Below are 22,037 nucleotides of genomic sequence, written 5' to 3' on the forward strand. Positions count from 1 at the left end.
TAAATTTTAATGTTGCCTGATATTATCCACATGAAAAACGGTATCCCAAGAATTTAGCCTACAGTAAAATTCACAAACACTAGTGTTAGAGTATACTACAGTATTTCCTACAGTTCAGTAAAAGTAATACTACTAGCATACAATAAAAAGTGAAGAAGGCTAATTGTTATTATATATTACAGTATAATAAATGACTACAGTTTAGTAAATGCCAAAGCATACTACCAACGTGTTTTCAATATGGGCATTAAGAGGGTTGTGTGTATAAAAAATACAGTTTATATTAGCAATGTTTTAATTATTGATTAAATGTAAGAAATTTGTTTTGACTTGAATCTAAACGAATCTAAATACACTACAAATTTACCTTAATAGTTCTTGACATATTCATAATCATAACAGGACGCGATAATAACGCAATTAAATAGGGAATTGTAGAAAGCATCTCTTGTTTTACAATACGCATTTTTCGTATTCAATCATTTGAAAGAAGCGCGCGAGCAGTGATCAGTTCAATTATCTTCAAAATATTTACTTTAGGACAAAATTTGTCAGCTAGATAAAACAGAAAAATCTCATTACTCCATGAATCTATTTTTCAGCCGGTTTGTATCCCTATTCAAACACAGCGGCTCTGCTACTGCATCTATTTAAATGTATCATCCAGATTTGTGTTGAGTTTGTCACTTTAGGTGTTTTACATTTCTTCGCTTCGCTGGGAGCTATGCAGCCGGATTTAATGACCTTAGTTTTATTCATAATCTTCTCCCTCCTGTTATGCAGGTTCCTAAACAAAATTGCTTCCCGAATTCATAAAACATACCGTTCCGGTGTTTATTCATCTCATCACGTTGAACGAGATTTACAATGTGGCTAAATGGACATTCGTGATGTAAATTTGTTTTGAATTCCCTTTTGTTTCTTCATACTATGATAAGGTGATGGTTAACTGTACAAAAACGCGCCCAGCATGTAAATAGAAGGCAAAATATGCATACAACTGAGATAATAATATAGGCTACTTAAATTCTCCCTTGACCTCAAATGACACTCATCATCCAGAAATCGTTTTGACAGCTGCACTTCTAACACTCAGAAATCCTTCTCCAATATGACTGTCTTCATTATTAATTACAGATTCATATATCCGATCTATTGCTTTACCTTTCTTTCCTATTTTTATACTTTATGTAGTCTAAGTTGAAGGTCAGAGAGAGAGACAGAGAGAGAGATAGACAGAGAGAGATGTATACTTAATTCTGATCTATTATGGACTCTTCATTTAATCAACACTGCAGTCAAAGCTACATTTTTCAGACAAAATGTCTACAAATTTACTGTAGGTCGCAATACTCCTACAGGAAGCCAGCAATCATGCAGTTTCATCTTAATGCATGTGTTGGAAAAGAACACCTGGAGTTGCACAGCCAAATTAGCATGGATGAAATGGATTCCTTTCAAATATTGGCAAGATGGGGGTTGCTAATTATGAGAAATTGTCAAGGGTCCCGGTCTCGGTGGACCTGAACACGTGAGCGCCCCAACAATGGTAAAACACCCAGTGATGTGGTTTAAAATTATAATGTAAATGGACAAAGTCACCAGGGAGGGAAAGCAAAAGGGAAACCTAATGCACCACTTGATGTCTTGCTTTAGGTTGGGCACTCTGCCTCTGCATGGGCTTAATTTAGGGGAATGGGTTTGTTTCTACCTACTGTTGCAGTCGGGGCTCTGAAAGGTCTGCCTAATGATATATTTAATAAACTTGATAAGCAGACACCCTTAGACTTGTGGAAAAATGAGCATCAGTGTATAGCAAAGAAAATGAACTTCATGAAGAAAAGAAATCATGGAGATGTAAATAGCTTTCAGCATTGATAAAATCTATCCACATTATATTTCTCCACAGAAACTTTTGTGGCTTGTGGAGACTTTAATTATATATAAAGCAAAGTAATCATAAGTTATCATAAGCAGATAATCATAAAATTGTCTCAAAATTAAACTGAATGAGATGAATTAAGCTGACACAGTAAGGAATGTATTTGCAAAAAAACTTAGTTTAAAATCAAAAGTGCAGAAGCATTAACAGCTATGGCAGCTCTCCTGATGGTGTTCTAAAGATAAAAGCAATTTTTCAGAGACACGTGGAATATGTCTGACCATAAAAGTGATCATAAAAACATTGGATGTGTCCGTATATGGAGTGGAATTTTGGACTGAATAGTTTGCAATCATAATTTAGTCATTAGTCAAGATTTTGTAATGTTACATTGATGTCCGCAGGGGTTTTTCTGCTCATCTTCAAGTCATATGATAGTCTTATTGTGCAGGTCCGAGGGTGATGGACTATGTGTGGTAATTTCCTGTTGCATGAACATGACTTTGGGGTCTATTGATTCAGAACAAAGTATGACACAAACTAACTTATAAAATAAACACATTGAAACTGACACTTTATCATTTCAGACAGCAAGAGAGGACACTAAACATACACCAAAGAGGTTCTCACTACACACTAAAGAGCAAAATGGATCCACTTTATACACTTTTGGTTGTGTACTAAACTCTTTGCATGCAAAATGTTGCAAAATTCACTCTGAGCTACTCAGATCAGCCCATGTATTGTAAGTGAACAATCTTTATCTAGCCTGAATGGCTTAATCAGTAAAAAAGTATCTCACAAATAATTTTATGCCAGAAAAAATAATGCATTACTCACTACAGCCATTAATGTCAGTAATAACAATAGTCCATAAAACATTCACTGTTGTCCTGTCTTTATCCTTGACAAGAAAATAAACGTGGTGATTACTCCACACAATTTTGATTATTATTTTTACCTAAACAATGCATCGAGTCGTTGACAGGTGTCCGTTCCTTCTTTCTGCTAATGGTTCGGTCGATATCTAATCTTATCAAAGGTCAATAAATAACAGGTCTTTTTTGTTGCCAAGCTCCAATGCTTGATCTCCTCCATATTTAATACCTCTAATGTTGCCGTAAGTGTATGTGTAAGTATCTAAACGAAGAAATAAGACGTAAATAATTTTTAAAAACTTTTCCTCCCGACGCTCATTTAAATTCATTGAATTTCAAACTCAGCCTTGTCGCGTTGAGCAAAACGTGGCTGTCGACTTTCAGCAAACCGCATCCGATCACCCTGAGGGAATTCAACTTGTCTCAGTCACTGAACAAATAAATCTCTATATGCACAGTGAAGCTTATGAAATCATTACTTTATAATCACAAAAAAATTCACGGTCACGATCAGTGTGATAAATATTTTGTCAGGTGTTTTCAAAAGTTAGAGAACTCTTGCTTTTGCTGTGGTTATATTATCCAGAGAAATTATTACATCAGGCCGTCATCATTTCTGCATAATCGAAGTAGCTTTGCTTTGATCATTTTATACAGATGCACAAAACGAATATGTTTCTTGAGAGCATGCAAGGGCAAAAAGTCAAGTATTTACTGATTATAAACATTTATAAAATCATACAAGTTAAATTTAGACGTACAACAAAGGCATATTGTTCCAACAAAGATTAAATTTGTGTATAGATTAAATATGTTTAAATAAAAAAGCATACTTCTGTAGCTTTCTGTATTTCCCAGAAGCCCGTTTTTTTTAAGAATAATGTTAAAAAAGTTAGGCTAACCAAATGCCACCTGTTTATGATACTTCACTAGCAAATCAATAACTGATAATAATAGTAATAATAATAATAATAATAATAATAAAAATAATAAATTATTATTATTATTATTATTGTTACGACTACTACTACTATTATTAGTAGTAGTAGTATTACTATTATTTTGCTTTTGTAATATTATTGCTTTTTGTATTTTAAAGATACACTATTTTTGACCTCACAAAGCCTGCGGAAAATATAAGATGAAGTAGTGGTGTCCCTTTTCGTCCTCTCTCTACTAAGCTCTCACACACATGCTTGGAAGCAGAGGGTTGGCGTAAGGGAAAGCTGGCTGGACAGATTTAGGTTTACGCCTGATCGCGCTCTGGAGTGTAGGCCAGCCGATGGAGAGAGAGAGAGAGGGAGGGAGGGAGAGAGGAGAGAGAGAGAGAGAGAGAGAGAGAGCGAGAGAGAGAGAGAGAGAGAGCGAGAGAGAGAGAGAGAGAGAGAGAGAGAGAGAGAGAGAGAGAGAGAGAGCACCTGGCCCGGCTTTAGCATCCCCATCTCTCTTTATTGACAGTAAGCAGGGCCAGGCAGCGCGGTTTCCCGTGGAGATCTCAAGAACTGGGGTGCACGGGTTTGACTGAGACGCCCCACACGTGCGCAACTACCTTCTCATTTAAAGATTCGCACTGGTTTGTTCTTTGAGATATTACGTTTAAGAATTTTCTTTAGTATTGCATTAATTATTTAAACAATAACACTCAAGATATGGGCACATCTTATAGATTTAATTATTGCAATTAAATCTATAACCAAAATAACGCCAAGTTGGTTTACTTCCAACTATTTATAGCTTTGTATACGTTTATGATGGTAACAAACATATTACAAGCACAAAGTCACAAAAACTGCTGTTGCTAAAAATACATTGTTTAAATATAACCTATACTTTAGGCTAATAACAATTTTCGAGCCCTCTGTTTTTTTATATTATTCCCTCCGAAATGCCATTAAAGAAAAAACTTTAAACAAACGATTAAAAAATGACAGTTTGCTACAGTGTGAACAGTTAAGTTTGCAATGAACGGAAATGATAAAAATCATTGTGGAGCTTTACATTTTTAATTTATGTGCTTTTAAATCTGCAGGCTCCTTTAACTTCCCGGTTTGGGAATGATAAATGGCGTCAATTGTGACGTGGGCCGTCACTCTAGCCAATCACTGCCAGGTTGAGGTTAATATTAAGAGAAAGTTGATGGTGAGACGGGGACGTCTTTTTTATAGCCATCCACATTTAAAGAGGTATGTTGTACCTAACAGGACAACACGGTTAACGTGCTAGCTTTACGTTTATTGTAAGAAAAAACGAGGAAAAGTCCAACGTTGGACCACAGTAGGCAAGTGTTTTCATCAACACCACAAAGAGGGGGTTACAATCTCTTAACTTTTCCTGTGGGTCCCTTTTCGGCTTGTTGGACTGGATGCTATTTACTCTGGGACTTGTTTTGTGGCACGGAACCGGAGGGGTTTTACAACGATTACTCTTATCTCCCAGCTCATTTGGAAACGTGCCTCTCAAAACGAATCACTCGCATGGTCCGTCATCGGAACTGGCTATAGCGAATCTGAAGGTAAGTTCGTTTACAAGAAAGACTATACTTTGCTGAAAAAGTGCATTTACACATTTAATAGCATTAGTGTGTCACAATTTTGACACGATCAGAGTTTATCTAGCGCAACTAACTCGCATTAATGTTTTTCAGAAATAAACTTCATATTTTGTCAGTTGAAACTCTGTTAGTAGCCTTGATGCTTTAATTCAATGGCTTATGGATTGTTGCATCGGCACTTAACTTTAATGACATTCTTGACACTCATGAGGAGTGATTATAAGAAATATCTTATATAAATTATATAAATATAATTTAATAATTTTCAATCAGCTAACTAAGTATGCAGTTAATCTTACAATGTACAAGATCAGATTTAAGAAGAGGAAGCATCAGTCGAAATTTGAAAAGTAGAAATTTTGGTTAAGCAACTATTAAATAATATATTCCCAATTCATTGCGAAATAAATGAGACTATTAAAAATTAAATATGTAAAATAATAAAAAATTACAGTTCTGCGTATTTTCCCACGAAGCAACAATCATTCTATCATTTGGAAAAATATATTGGCGATGCAAGTGGGGCATATTTGTAAAAAAAAATATATATTTTTTTGTTTGTAAATTTCACTATTCAGCATACTAATATAGAAGTTAGTAATCATAAATTAATTGTAAGACTGAGGTTCACATTTGACCTGCAATGCAAAAAGTTTGCCCTGAATGCAGATTACACGGTCCATAAACTCTGTCACAACCGAAACACATCAGGTTATCGGAATAATTAAAAAATATTACACTTTACAAAACATTTAAGCAAAACGCGCTTAATAATTTCTAGAATAAAAGAATTTATTTGAGGCTGCTAAACAGTTATGTCTAGCCCCCCAAAGAAATCTGCAAAAGAAAGGAAGGAAATAACAATTAAAATTATCAGCTCACGACACCTTCTGTCTATTATAGCCTAATGAAATGGAATAATGTGCAACTTGCTTGGATCATGGCGCCTAGAGATATACATACAAGGACCCCTGTTAATACGGTGGTCTATATTGGTACACCCCCTCCCCCAAAACATGATGTCGGCCTAGCACTGGCCATACAACAAAACTTTTCCCACATTGTTCACATAATAACAAGGCAGTCATATATCTCCAGTTCGCTCTCCATCTCTCTCTCTCTCTCCTCTCTCTCTGACGTCAGATGTATTCAGTGCTGTCTCCTCCCCTTATTATTAGTTTTCCCCCAGTAGAAGACTTTTTAGAGAGAGGCGAGGCACCGTAGATCTAAATTGCCTGAGGGAAATGGCGACAAGCTTGGGGTCTTTTTCATGACCAAACAACACTTGCTGCTAATCCAAACTGTGCTAATTGATGGGAGGACTACAAGAGTTCCCTACATGTGTGTGAAAAGTCTCAAACTATTTGATGTTGATCAGTGTTTTGAACGGTCTGGATGATTTACCCATACATTAAATGTACGTATAGTGCTTTGCGTCCTTGTTTGGACTTTATTTATTTGCCTTAATTTAGTTTACTGATAAGCCCTCAAATAAAGCGCATGAAAATGTTTGCTAAAAAAATGTTCGTTGTTGTTAAAACCGTTTATGGAAGTACAACACTAGTTGCACTACGAGCTACTTTACCAGCAAAGCTACCGAGGGGAGAGGAAAATATTATTCGCAAATATCAAACGGCGTGGCGGGGTCGCACCGCAGGACCCGAGATGACAGTGCATGACGGTCGCGCCAGCTCATTATCCGACTCCCATTCAACTGGCCTTTCATTGCGATGCAGACTCTTTGGCAGTGTCGTTTGTTTCCTCATTGTGCTATAGTGGGGAATGCAATGGTTGTCAGCGCCCGCATTCACTTTGGCGATAGTTTATTGATGAGCTCCGACTTTTAGCACTTTTCACATGTCAAAACGAAGTCAAGTGTATGCAACCACAGCTTAATTTTATGCTCCGTGCGTCCCAACACATTTTGTCTCTCTTTAAAGCTGTCCCACCATGCTAGGCGTGCCCCCTCCCCTCTCCATTTCTTGTATCCCAACCCGGAATCTATTCCACTCCAGTGGACGGGTGGGACACCCCAGGCTGAGAATGGCGAGTTCATGTAACCTCAAACACAGGCGCGGAGGGGTTGCTTTGGAGTGTACCGAGGTGTGTGCTAATGTCCAAGCAATCAACAAATGTAGTTTAAGTGTCCGGCCATGGACGTAATGATATTTTCATTTCCCCCTTGGCAACCCAGGACACGGAGTTTCTTTTTCTTCCTCTGAAAAACGAAAACAAATCACGCTATTAATGTAAATAGTATGGGGTCTCAGACTGATCATTGAGAGCGCGCGGTACACGCCGATGACACTCTAGACGCAAAATCAACAATGGCACGTGGAGAAAGTTTGCGCTTGTTACAGTAGACTAAATAGTTGGAAGTGTAAATTAATGATATATGTAGTTAATATTAATACAGTTTATAAAATGTAAACCATGAAAATGCATTTAAGAGTTCTTCCATTTACTTGCACATAAAAATTATTATTAACACAATTATTAAATCAACTAATTAATTTAAGTCAAATTTAATGCGTTACGTCAATACTTTTAAGGAGTGCATTATGTTCTTTTAATGATTTTAAAAAAAATTGTATATATTTTAACAAATCGTTTAATAAAGATTCTTAGTTTTCATCTGTTGGATGTTAGCTTGATGTCCTCGCAGCCCCTGTAGCCTACCTTTGGTTAAATACTTTTCACGTTCCCATTGCAGGACCTCTACTATAACTAGACAAGCATTTCAATAGAAAATCGTCGTATAGTAAGAAAAGCGTGCTTATAAAAGTGTTTAAGCAGGACTGGAAAAACTAGCTTTTACTTGGCCCTGTTTCCCGCTCTGTCACCGGAGCAGGAGGAAGTGTTTTGCTAGGAGATGATGACAGAGGTCAGGCTCAGCTAATGGGCCACTGAAGAGGAGAGGAGGCGAGGCACAAACCAGGAACACATACATTAATACACGAGCGCTATCACCAATCAGCATAGGTGCGCGCCCTCTCTCTCGCGTGCTCGCTCGCTCTCTCTCTCACCCACTCCCACTGGCGCACATTTTTCAGTCTCGCGCAGTCTTGACATCCCATTTTATTGTCAATCTCTGTTTCCTTCGCAGGGAATTTAAATTTTTCTATCCGAGACCAGTTGGGAACTATAAAAGACAAACAGTTTGAGGACAATTTCTTGAACTTCAGTATCTTCTCCATCTTCTCCTTATTGCTAAAGAAGTATATCAACGAGGACTGGAGAGCTGGAAAGGAACTATGCCTCAAAAAGGTGAGTGAAGACTTTCTTCTCTTTTAACCAACTTACAACAATGTGAAGAACGCCTGGCTATCTGAGTTAAGCAAAACTTTATGTATACAATTAAAGTAAATGTAACAAACATTTTTATTATTATAAAAATACATCAACCTAATACATGCTATTTAAAAGAAAACTCAAAGTGAAAAGCATGCTACTAAAATACTGACAAGCTGCATCCTCGTATGGTGTTACACTATACCGTGGATTTTCATTGACGGTCCTATTTATACTAAAGCAATGTGGAGTTCTGTGCCAAGCAAAGTTTTTATTTATGAGAGAAAAAAACAGAAAGTCACTGTAGGCCAAGACCGCGATCAGTCTTGAAAATGGAAACGCAATGACCCGATGAGGTGGAGTGTCAGGTTGAATCACACAGTCACATTCAGCCGGGCGCAACCACCAAATCGCACCGTGAACTTGGTGTTTTGCGTTTCAGGGAAACGCTGTTGTCTTTAGTCCAGACTGACTACTAAAAAGTAAAAAGCAGAATTAAATTACACTGATGTCTATAACTTCATATTTATTAGTTTAGTTTTCTTAAATTTGTTAGTTTAAAAGCAATCCAACAGAAAAGCATTATCGATATCATTACTGAATTGGATGCTGTTTAATAGCACAGATTAGACAATAACACATTTAATGAAAATTAAGTGCACCTGACACTCTTAATTAATTGTAAACGGTGTCATTATTTTGGTGCTATATTATATACATAACTTTACAAAACCGTCATGTAAATTAATAGTTTTAAACTTTTAAGCGGCACTTACTGTTCAAATATATGATATTATTTTGTTACAGTATGCTTTGAATATAAAATCAAAAGCTTGAGCAAATTTGCTTAATTAAAAGCCTTTATGCACATTAAAAAAACCAAAATGCAGATTAGGCCCTGTCAATTACAGACAGCATTATTGAAACAGATCATTAACTAAAAAGATGAGCTCATGCAAAGGCGATAAATAGCTAACCCTATAAAAATACTAAGTGAAAAAAATAAACGACTTACTTGGAAAAAGTACATATGTAAGTTTGAAACTAAATTTTAAAATATTTGAAAATGAAAAACAATTATATACAATAATTTAACTTGTTAACAAAAATATTTAGCTTATTAGTATAATGTTAAAAAATAACAATAGTAAAGGCACACAATATGCACATTTTTGTATATATGTATATATATATGTATATATATATATATATATATATATATATATATATATATATATATATATATATATATATATATATATATATATATATATATATATATATATATATATATTCTTGTTATCTCAATACACCGACAAAAAATTTGTCTATTTTTTGAAACACGTGCACCTCCACGCTGCAAGGCGATTGGGGTAGCCTATATATTTATTTGTTTCTCTGCACTGTAAATCGCGCACACAATACATCTACTTAAAAAGAAAAAGAGAAAAAATCAAAGCAGTAAGTATTTCTTCAGTGGCCTCCTTTTCGGTACATGTATTGAATGGGTTCTTTATTGCAATTGTCTTTTACCAATTGAGCGCCCCACTGCGCTGTTGTACATTTTTTACAACCCTTAACGACACATACCAGTAACACAATTACCTCCAGATACTTATAACAAGAAATTACTTTTCTATTTCGCGCAACGAGACAACAAAAAGGCTTTGAGGTAACGGGCACCGGGTCATAGGGAGCTGCACTGGCTGTTGCGGGTGAGGGGTGTGCTAACCGGGTGTACTAGGAGGAGGGGGGTCTTGTTCCCTTCAGCTCTTTGTATTTTCTGAGAGTTGTTGGTACGTTTAGTTGGAAGCGGTGTAGCTAGTTAGGGAGTCCGGGTTTTACTCTATGGGTTTTGGTGTAGAGGGAAAAAGAAAGCTATTGTTAAAATTCAGCGGGGCTTTGTCGGGGACCCCTCACCCCCTCCTGGCTTTACTTTTCCTGCGCAGCCAGGCGAGGTAGACAGCGTGTGTCACCAGAGGAGAGTATCTAAAGAGGAGAAAAAAGTAGGCCTTGCCCACAACATTTGAAGTTTTCTAATCATGAAGGTTAGGGAGATGGACAGGTTCTTGAAAAGTGGACAAAAGATTTTGCGCAGATCCTTATTATTATTATTATCAATGAATTTATTATTTTTAAATCCCAGGACAAGACGATTAAAAGTTGCCAAACAATAATAATCATGAAGAAGTACACAGAAAATGTCTCAATTAACGCGGGAAGAAAATTATCAATTTAATTATCTATTTAGAGAATTAATTAACTATTTATCTATTAAAATGAACTACTTAAATTATTAATAAACCCAAAATAATAAAATCTTAGATAAACACTTTATAAAAGCGTAACGAAAAATTACAGTTAGAAAAGGTGTACTAATAAATTGTTTTGCTTTGTCCTAGGGATATTTTAATAGAGTGAAGCAGATGAGAGTCTATAAATTGTTTTAAGCGGACAGTCAACTCTGTTTCCAGGCAAGTTTAAACCCTGGACATACGTGTATTGTGGAGATAGTACTTTTCTCACTTTTTGCAGCATGAATGCAAAAATGGTGAATGCTGAAGCTTTAGCCACAATATTGTCTTTAACTCTCCTGCACACAAGACTGTAAGCGTAAAAAATGAACTGCAGTACAGTTGACCAAAAAGGTGAAAATTAATATTTGTTGTTGTGTCTTTCTGACTAACAGAATACTATAACCGGGCCACGTGGGAGTCTGGCGTAGCGTCCATGATGCAAAACAGTAAGTGGAGTTTTTTATTCTTTTGCGTTTTTGACATAAGAAATGTAGTTGTAATGATGGGAAAAATCCCTATAGCCAGAGGAGCATTTGTTTTGGTCTATTAGTGAAGTACAAGTGTGTTGCGTTTGAGCACACTGCCAAAATGTTTGCCTGTCATTTACACAACTTCAACAAAGTAGCTAAGCACCACATAGTAAGCTAGTAAACTCGTTGCTAAGCTTGACGTTAACTTTTTTGACAGATTCATGAAGGATTATAGGCCATTATTTAAATTAGGAGTGAACAAAAATTACAGTCCCAGAAAGAAATTCCCTCATTTACAAAAGTCACACAGAATCCTCAACACATGCACAACCTACTTACAGTGTCTAGCCCATATGCTCTTTGCATAATTGTGTGTGTGTGAGAGAGAGAGAGAGGACGTTTCTGCTTGACTTGCTTTTAAATAATTGCTGAATTAATGTTAGCATTGGCGTCCAATCCACCTAGTCCATTAGCAGAGAAGAAATTGACATTGCATGATTCTGATGGAACGTCTATCATGTTTATGAAACACAGCGCGAGTGAAATAATAGACCAAGCTTTGATGCAACATTGAGTGTTGTAGAGCATGAATAAATTGCATTTGCTGGTTGTAATTTTGTCTATGTCTTTGAGATGTGTGAAGGCCAACCACCAAAACATATCATTCTCAGTAATATGTTTAATTCCTTTGTGGAAATACTAAGTAAGTTATGATTACAATAAATGAGACGTATTTTCTCTTTTAATGCTGGACAAGAGGTGTATGACATCTGTAACGAAGGTGTGTTGAATGTCATCCTGTCATTTTGTATTACTACTTTGATTATTGTAAGTGCCAGATTTTTTGCTCTGTCCATACTAACACACTAGTCACAGTTTTGTCCACAGAGAAGAAAAACGTAGGTGAGCAACAATTAAAAAGATTTCCATATAACAATGGTTAAAACGTAAATGTTTTAAACGTTAAAACGTAATAATAAATCCTCAGGTAAACTATAATAGCACATGTTTTTTTTCTACAGAGCAAGTGTTTTCTTTTTTTCTTAAGAATAATTATTGTTTTTGTAAAGACATTCCCATATCCTTTTACGAATTATGGCACAAAGCTCGCCAAATGTTGTCGTGTGATGTCTTGTGCGCATTACTGGGAAGATATCATTCGGGCCTTTGGTTTGTTTAAAGGTCACAGGCGGCAATCCAAGCTTTGTGTTAATAACTCTTGGGTGTATATAGAGTGAAGCGTCCAAATTGACACCATATGTCTTCCTATTAATTGATTAGAAACAGAGTACCACGCGCGCAATGATTGCCACTGGGCGAGACCGACACCATTCACCGTGGGGAATTATACAACGATTAAGACTTAACCTTTCAAGCGAAACTTTGATTTTATTTTTTAATCTGCGTGTTGGCCCACACAAATACAATACGAATACATTTTTAATTTGTATTTTTATGGACCACGAATTTCCCAATGAAACTTCTCAACAAAAGCGCGATGTCAACATATTTGTTTTTTATTTCAGTTAATTATAAATGTTAAAAAATTACAGTAGGTGTAAAATAAAAAAGTGATCTCAGGTCAAATAAATATATCGTTCCAAATGCACGTTATTTTGTGCATTATGTATAAAACATTTCTCGTATAATTTTGAATTTATATTTGGCTCTGCAGATTTATTATGCATAAACCTGCAGAGCAAAACACTATCTCGCAGACTTGGTCCCAGTGCGTAAATATAGGCAATGAAGGTTTGTCACTTGGGAAAAAAGAAATGTCACTTTTAATATATTAAGGGTAAGGCTCGTCCCCGTGAACGTACACGCGCACAGCCCCTGGCCACCTTAAAATTAAGCTTCCCTTAAAGGGGAAATGAGTACAGTCCAATTTAGTCTGAGTGATATCCAAATGCAGACAGAAAGGGTCGTTTTATCATGCTACTATTTGTCGTGACGATGCGATTTTCAAAAGCAGAGCGATGTCATAAAGTGACATGCCTGCCACAAGTGCTCCAACTGATCTTTTCAATTAGCCTTCCATGCATGATCCAGGGCGACTTCCGCCTATTTCCAGAAATTAAGCTCAAACTTGACGTGCAGCTAGCTTTATTTTAAAGACAAATGTCAGGCAGGCTCATCATATTTTCCCCCTCTTCTATATTTGGAGCTTATTTATTGCAAAGGAGCTTGTGCTCTTGGACTCAATTTAACGGGAGACTTCGAAGGGAAGGGAGCTTAGAAGTAAAACAAACCCGCATCAGGAAGGCTGCTTTTCGGTTTTGACTTCAGGTTTGGTCTGCTTTTGGGGCTTTTCCATTGACACAGGCTATAAAAAAATAGCATTGGCTAATTGGTAAAATAGGAAATATTGTGCTTTGGTAATTATTTTAAGTTGTTATACTTAAATAATGCGTAATGGTTTTAATCATGGCAACGTTTAAGAAGTTTTAATGGAATTCCACAAATGGCATTACGCCATATGATCCGTTTAAGGCTTTGCAAAGATGCGCAAATCTCGGCTCAGTGGGTTGGAGATGTTTTGCTTCAGATCATACCAGAGCGCTGACGCTTAATCAATGTTGTGCATGTAATTATATTACAATTGTGTATTAGAAGATTATGATTTTATGAGCACATCTGGAGAACAGTCGCAAACATATGACAGCTGAACAACAGTAATAATTACATGCGGTTCTTTGCTGAATATTAAGTTTTGTTGACAATGCTCTTGTAATGCTTGACTCATTTTTAGACAATTGCGACCTGAACGCTTCTATTCAAAACAGTCTGATCTGTTTACATTGAGTCTGGTTTGCTAAATGTTGGGCTTATTTACAACGAGTTCTTACTTTTCTATTTGTTTAGGTCACAGTGGAGTAAACCAGCTCGGCGGTGTTTTCGTCAACGGCAGACCGCTGCCCGACTCCACGAGACAGAAGATAGTTGAACTCGCTCACAGCGGCGCGCGACCGTGCGACATATCCCGGATTCTGCAGGTGATGAGAGTACATGTTTTACATTCAAGTGCACATGTTATACTTTAAGAAGTGTAATGAAAAATTTTCATTGTTTCACATTTGTGTCTATTGTTTTGAAATACCTGTTTTATCAGCTCTATATTAGATTTTTTTTTTAAATAAACCCTTGGGTTAATCATACCAGACATCAAATGGGATTCATTTCAAATTTCTATTTGGAATGCATAAACAGTGGTCTTGTGGAATGGTTCGATAAACAACATGCTACAAAAAATTCCCGATGCACTTCTCAGCTTTTTTCCAATTGGCAATTTTTAAAATTGACGACCAAATTACACTGGAAATGAATTAGAATCAAAAACCGCTTAAGCGCATTTGAAACAAGTGCTTATTTTCTCGGACATATTTTTTGTGTTAAAGGTATTTCTTGTGTTATAGACCCATGCTGATGCAAAAGTCCAAGTGCTGGACAATGAAAACGTAAGCTTATTACTGCTTGCAGCATAACACTTAGCATTTCACGCTAGTCTTAAATAATGTATGTGAATTGTTTCTTTTGTGTTCTGTCTAGGTGTCCAACGGGTGTGTGAGTAAAATCTTGGGTAGATACTATGAAACAGGCTCCATAAGACCCAGAGCGATCGGGGGAAGTAAACCAAGAGTAGCGACTCCCGAGGTGGTCAGCAAAATTGCCCACTACAAGAGGGAGTGTCCGTCAATCTTCGCGTGGGAAATCCGAGACAGACTGCTGTCAGAGGGGGTCTGCACAAACGATAATATACCCAGTGTAAGTTGTCATTGACTCAATAACAAACATTTTGAGTTGTTTCGTTTGAGTAATTTGCTACAGTTAATTAACCGGTTGTCTTTAAATGCATGCCATTTTTACCTTGTAAATCATTGTAAGTCGCGTTGTATAAAAGTTGTGTAAATGTTAATGCATGTACTAATAACCTTGAACGTAAACGAGAATTTACACTAAAATTCGATCTTCCCCGGGCACTGCTGTAATCTCCTCTAAACTCAAAAGAACAATGCTTTGCAATGTAATGCTCTGGCATGTAGGCCTTGGCAGAAATGGGGCCAATCGTTCCAAAAGCCAAAATGCCACATCTAGGATGCGCACTTTAATTAATGTGCCGCATCTTTGGGTTCGTCTTTCAGGTGTCATCGATAAACAGAGTACTGCGCAACCTGGCTAGCGAAAAGCAACAGATGGGCGCAGATGGCATGTATGAAAAGCTGAGGATGCTGAACGGTCAGACCGGCACGTGGGGGACCCGGCCGGGCTGGTACCCCGGAACCTCGGTGCCAGGACAGCCCAATCAAGGTAAGGCAATTTTACTTGCCATAGAAAAATATTCTGCCAAAAAAGGTGTTGAGGACGTTTGGCATCTAGGAGAGATTTATGAATGCACTGAACTTATTGAATTGGATCATGAAGGTTGTAGATTGTAACGCATTATCATCATTGTAAAACAATTGCCACATTTAAATAAAAATTATAGCCATATTTATTATTATTTTTATTCGGTTTAATTATTATATGACATTATTATTATTATTATTATTATAACTGATGATAATAATAATAATAAAATATAGCATACAGTTATAATGCTTATTGAAAGCATTTATGCTGTCAATTTTTTTATATTTTGTTTTTAGCTTTTTGTATATACAGTAATTTAATTAATTAAACGTCTCGTCAGACTATTTGTTTATCATACGATTATAGTGTAAATAATAATTCACCTATATTTAAAAGTTGTAAAAGAAAAAAATCTGCGTTATTATCCCATACAACGGATGTTTCTGTCACGCGTAAAAATGTGTTATGGGAACAGTTCTGTCGCTATGTAATAGCTCATTAGAGAACGTTTTGTTTCCCATTAGGTCGACATAAATAAGCGTTTAGTTTGAGAAAGACAGCTGAGGAACTGTTTCACTGGAGACACCCTGGACACGATATGGCAACGTTTGCCAATTACACTTGTCACTATTAACGGCACTACCCGACGAAAGATGGACACATACAACTAGATAATTGCTGTCTACATTATATCGGTATACCTGTTAAATCCTTCACTGGTTTACAGCCACAGACAATCACTAACTCATGTAAGAATTTTACGCAAGGGAAAGCTTATACTGGTTCGTGTGAATAAAACGCATTGGTAATTAACAATTTTTTTATAAACTTGTGTTGTTTGCCCGTATGTTTATTTTGTATGTTGGCCTATATAGAGTAAGAAACGAATCTGAATTAAATCATCTGTTGCGAGTATCACCATCAAACATGCTACATTTTATAAGCAGCTAATTGCAAAAAATACAGTTTATATCAGTCTCATATCTCTATTATGTTGTGTAAGTCCATACGTCCACTCCAGACGTATTAGTTAGTGTGAGGTTACAAATATGGTCGCAATCTGATGAATGTCACGCAACAATGAATAAAATAGTGGATTCATCTGGGTTGACAGGACGCTAAAAGAGACAACTCTATCGCATTCAGAGCACTCCCCTCCCTCCGCCATAGGCTCGGGGGGTAAAGCCGGCTAAAGGATTTGGACACTTTCGGTTTTCCAAGGGCCCTCGCATGTTTTAATCAAGGCCTCGGCAGCTGAAAGATACCGCAGTTGTTTTGCCATCTTTCTGCTTGTCTTCCGCCTCACTGGTTACGACAACGCCCCAATACGGAATGATTTTATTTCCCACAGCCTTTCTTAGAAGAAACAAACCCTAAATCTGGCGACAGTTGGTGAGGCTTTTGAGAACAGGGCACACATTTGCTTCTTTTTACGGATTAGCTCTTTAAAAGTGTATGGATACTTACCACTGCGAACTTTGTAAAACTTTTTCAGAACTTCAGAAACGCGCAGTCCCTGATAGATAAAACAATGAAAGAGTTTATAGAAAGCTATTCAACTTTTGATATGCAATACCCTTTTTTTGGACACTAATATTACGATTAGGATATTTGTTATTTATTTAATTACTTAAAATTTTCTTATTTTAAAAATTTAACACATTTTATAAATACAACTTTTTGAATCTGTACATGACCAACATAACTATGTAGTAAATTCCATAACACAATGGTTTTAATTAGCCACTGGTGTCCAACAACACAGCATGTTAAAGCTTATCGACTCACAGTTGGCACCCCCATGTCTCTGACAAACAAGAGTCTTCGCATTTAGATGTCCCATTCACGGTGGCCTGGCTGTTTTTCTTCTTTCGCCTATAAGAAGGTATAAATCCTAACTAAGGTTGAACGGGCCAGCCCCAGGGACAGTGATTAATGACGGTAGAGCATAAAGGTTAACACGGCGAACTGAAAAGTCTGTTGACTGGAATCCTCGTGCTACAATGACCGCTCGAGAGAATCCTTTTGTCGCCTCGTCCAATTGTGTCCTCAAAATTCAACCCACGAAAGTTTGCCATCCCTCCTCGCAGCCACTATTTTATAGTTACCCATACTCTCCGGCTTTGTGTCGCTATGAAAGCCTCCCTCTCCCATTCAAGTATTGGTGGTCACCTCAATAGCTCAGCAAACGCCCATATGGTGACCGTAGCCTAATTGAAGAACTCGGGGATGAAAGTGGAGAGATAGTGTTTGGTTTAAAAAAAAACATTTCAGAGGACCTGAAAAGGTTTCTGGGACGTTTCATCGCGTTTCTGTAAAAGCCCTCAAGCCCGACAACCTTTGCGACCCCGCATTGAACGTTCCAAGCGCGTGTGCATGAAATGTTTTCCCACAATATTGCAGAGGGCGATACAGTAACCTACAAAATGTCTGAATAACTTTGTATAAAAATTTCCCCTCATAAACATGACCACAATAGCAACAATAATTAAAGAATGGTGCACGAGAAATGTGTTTAAAAAGAATAAGCTTACATTTTATGTTTATTTTCCAGATGGCTGTCAGCAGTCAGACGGTGGCGGTGAGAACACGAACTCCATAAGCTCAAACGGAGAGGACTCGGATGAGACCCAAATGAGACTCCAGTTGAAACGAAAACTCCAAAGGAACCGCACATCTTTCACGCAAGAACAAATAGAAGCACTTGAAAAAGGTAAACATTGACATCATAGCAAACATAGCGCACTAAAGGGATTATCGCACTTCAATACCCTAAAATGATATCGCAAAGGTTCAATTAAATATGGGATATTGTTGCATTATTAATTGAACAAATTACAAATAATAAATAACTTTGTTTTTGACATTTCCACCAGAGTTCGAAAGAACGCATTATCCCGACGTTTTTGCGCGGGAGAGACTCGCGGCAAAAATAGATTTACCGGAAGCGAGAATACAGGTGAGCAGACATTAGGCTACAGGACAAAAATGCAACATACAATTGTTGGTTATGCCATTTAAGAAAATGAACCATTGTCTTATTGCAGTAACATTGTAATAACAACTTTTTTTTGGAGGAGTACTATTTTTTTACTACACATGCTTACACTATGGTTACTGTAGTAAGACAATAGTACACTCGTGTTTACTATGTATTACCTGCAATTACCATACTTAAATTATGGACCTATGCTTGTAAATTCATGGATAATTCTAATAAGCATCATTTTCATTTTTGTTCCTGTTCTCCAATGTCTTTAATAACTTACGTAAGTGTGTCCTTTCAGGTGTGGTTCTCAAACAGAAGAGCAAAGTGGAGGAGGGAGGAAAAGTTAAGAAATCAAAGAAGACAAGCCAGTAACTCTTCAAGTCACATACCCATCAGTAGCAGCTTTAGCACTAGCGTTTATCAGCCAATCCCACAGCCCACAACGCCAGGTAGGGGCACTTATAGCGCATATGGGTCATGAGACAAGGGCATGTGAAAACAGAAGTTGTTTTTTTTTTTTTGTTACAGTACTGTTTTTAACAACTTCCTCCGTTTTATTTTTTTAAACAGTATCCTTCACATCAGGCTCCATGTTAGGAAGACCAGACACAGCCCTTACAAACACATACAGCGGCCTGCCACCTATGCCAAGCTTCACCATGGCCAACAATCTTCCTATGCAAGTATGTCCACATAAATGTCAATTTCTAAGCTATTACAATAGAGTACTTTAAACTCTAAATGGAGTATTAGGTGTGTCATGTTGTGCCAACCGTAATGTTTCAGAGGATTAGTAATTCAATATATGCCAGCATTGTAAAATCTTATGCAACAACAACTACAGCAGGACTGTAGGGCCTTGTTTGTATATCAGATAGAGATGTGAGCATTGCTGACAGGTTTGCCCTTCCTCCCCCCCAGCCCAGCCAGACCTCATCCTACTCCTGCATGTTGCCCACTAGTCCTTCGGTGAATGGGCGGAGCTACGACACATACACACCACCACACATGCAGGCACATATGAACAGCCAATCAATGGCCACCTCAGGCACAACCTCTACGGGTAAGCATCTATCCTCTACCATAATAGATATAAAACAAAACAAAAATCACTAATTATAATTCTAATTATACCAATTTTATCAAAGTTATTTATTTTACTTATGATTTTAATACTACAGGACTAATCTCGCCTGGAGTGTCCGTACCAGTCCAAGTGCCAGGCAGTGAACCAGACATGTCTCAATACTGGCCCAGACTACAGTGAGAACAGACACATGATAACAAAAAGAAAAAAAATCAGTGAGGATAAATACAGAGAGCAGCTTCTTCACCTCATGATGTCTCTCGGCTGCAGGGCTGTTCAGCAGTATTTTACTACAGAAGGAACTGAGGAGAAGCTAAAGGACCTTTTTTCTACTGGGATAGTGCCACTTCTCTATTATTCTTCGGACACAAAGACTTCAAGAATAAAAGAGAACAGACTACTGTAAAGTGCCCGGTATTATATCGTAAATTGGAAAAAAAATCTGTTTTTCAGTTTCCAACCAAGTCATTTTGATGTATTTGTACATGTAATGGCCAATTGTATGTTATGACAAAAAAGGAAAAAAATGAACAACTGTGGAAGGACTGTCAAACAAAGCTGGCCTTGCATCGCAGAGCGGAAGAACATTTGTGCGAGCTTACCTGTCATTCTTCAGTCTATGTTCAGCGGACATCAAAAACTTCTGCCCAAATGTGGACTTGTGGAAATGAACAATCTCTGTGTCACTTTGTAAAAATATCAACAGAACTCAAAGGATGCCAATCCACACTTTTGGTTTCCAAAGCTTGCAGACAAAGTCAGATGTATGTGGAGTAAGGTGACTGCTGAACCGGAGGACAAACATGTTTGGTAGCTAAAAATGGTAGATTGTGTCTTCGATATAATTCAGTTTTGTTTATGTCAAAATGTAAGTATTTGTCTTCCCTAGAAGTCTCGCAGAACAATTTCTATAATAAAATTAATTTCATTTTATAATTCTCTGAATATTCGATACGTATTACATGCTTCTCAGAAAAGGGCACATTTTTATTATTATTTACATTAATAGTAAAATAAGAAGAAAAACTTTGACTGTAAAACAGACCAAAGGCTTTGCATACCAATCATTAATTACATTTTGTTGATACTGATAACATTTAAATTATTACATTTACAGTCAGTATCAATTAATTAATATTCTAAGAGCTACATTTTATTAACTGATTGATTGATTTAATTTATTTTAAGTCTTTTTTAAAAACACATTTTTAGTTGAAAGATTTTAAAGAACTAATAATTAATTTTACGTATAATATATGCCTCAAAGATAAGAGAAATTCACTAACATGTCTCTAATGACAAAGTAATTGGAAATATTTTCTTTAAGCAATTTTCTAGGTCTGTATTACTGGAGTATTATATTTTCATTCAGCCTTAAATTCTTATGTATGTAATTTCTGTGTCATTTCAGCAAGCCTGTTCTCTTTAAAATAATTTGCATGTTCCTAATGTTGTGCCATTTAAATTAAATTTGTTTTATAAAGCAATGAAAGAAGGAAAGTGGGGTCCCATAGTCGGAAATCTTATTTAATAATATGCATAGCTGTATGAGCAATTTATACCAGCTAGACTAGTTACTACAAATTACTTTGCAAATGATGCTGAACATATGGCTATCTGTTACAAACAGTAACAGTTCAGCAACACATCAAATGAACTTAAAATAAGCAGCCTTTTGACAAAACAATGGATTTATACTGCCGAATGTAAGAATGATTGCAGTGTAAACTATGTTATTTTGCCACCTGGGGAGACTCAGCGGGAAGAGAAATGGAGAAATGGATGCGTACGAAAGAAGGGGTCAGGTGTGGACATAATGCACCTTGTACAGAACCTAAAAACTGGGCTTACTGAAAACACAAGCGTTTCAATAGACTGAAAAATTCAGCTACATAATTTTCATACCAGCCTCACTGAACTACAATTATTTTGAAAAATATCTCTTACAGTATTACCTCAATCAGAAATATCTGTTGCAAAAAGCAACCAAAAGGAAAACCAAGGCTTTTTCTGATCATGAAATGGACAAAGAGAGGGGTCTATGATTGTATATCTCTAGACTGGGCACAAAGACCCAACAATTCAATGCTGTAGAGGGGACATATTATTCAATCAATGTGTTTTAAGCCGTATAGTGTGTAGATATAATATTCCAACTCAAACCACAACATTTGCCTGATTTTTTGACTCTTTGTTTAATACAGTTATGAAATGTAATTTAATATACAAGGAGTGAAATGGA

At 36.7% G+C, this 22,037-nt stretch overlaps 1 protein-coding gene across 6 annotated transcripts; it reads left to right on the forward strand.

The window, feature by feature from the left end:
* Nucleotides 1-4,900: 4,900 nt before the first annotated feature.
* Nucleotides 4,901-21,259, forward strand: pax6a (paired box 6a). 6 transcript variants are annotated; one of them, XM_065273579.2, is made up of 15 exons: nucleotides 4,901-5,272; nucleotides 8,418-8,578; nucleotides 11,005-11,076; nucleotides 11,292-11,345; nucleotides 12,127-12,150; nucleotides 14,235-14,365; nucleotides 14,786-14,827; nucleotides 14,919-15,134; nucleotides 15,512-15,677; nucleotides 18,274-18,432; nucleotides 18,596-18,678; nucleotides 19,007-19,157; nucleotides 19,279-19,391; nucleotides 19,630-19,771; nucleotides 19,890-21,259. In XM_065273579.2, exons 4-15 carry the CDS (start codon nucleotides 11,333-11,335, stop codon nucleotides 19,973-19,975), a joined length of 1,326 nt encoding a protein of 441 aa, XP_065129651.1. In that variant the 5' UTR covers nucleotides 4,901-5,272; nucleotides 8,418-8,578; nucleotides 11,005-11,076; nucleotides 11,292-11,332; the 3' UTR covers nucleotides 19,976-21,259. The 6 variants fall into 6 exon arrangements, with proteins under 6 accessions (XP_065129651.1, XP_065129653.1, XP_065129648.1 ...); XM_065273581.2 differs by lacking the exon at nucleotides 12,127-12,150; XM_065273576.2 differs by lacking the exon at nucleotides 11,005-11,076.
* Nucleotides 21,260-22,037: the final 778 nt, after the last annotated feature.

The sequence above is a fragment of the Paramisgurnus dabryanus genome, chromosome 23, assembly GCF_030506205.2.
Source record: "Paramisgurnus dabryanus chromosome 23, PD_genome_1.1, whole genome shotgun sequence".
In the NCBI taxonomy this organism is placed as follows: Eukaryota; Metazoa; Chordata; class Actinopteri; order Cypriniformes; family Cobitidae; genus Paramisgurnus; species Paramisgurnus dabryanus.

Coding starts and splice junctions, on each gene's coding strand:
- pax6a (XM_065273576.2), top strand. Junction 15,678..18,273: donor GCCAGGACAGCCCAATCAAG/GTAAGGCAATTT, acceptor TTTATTTTCCAG/ATGGCTGTCAGCAGTCAGAC. Junction 18,679..19,006: donor TACCGGAAGCGAGAATACAG/GTGAGCAGACAT, acceptor GTGTCCTTTCAG/GTGTGGTTCTCAAACAGAAG.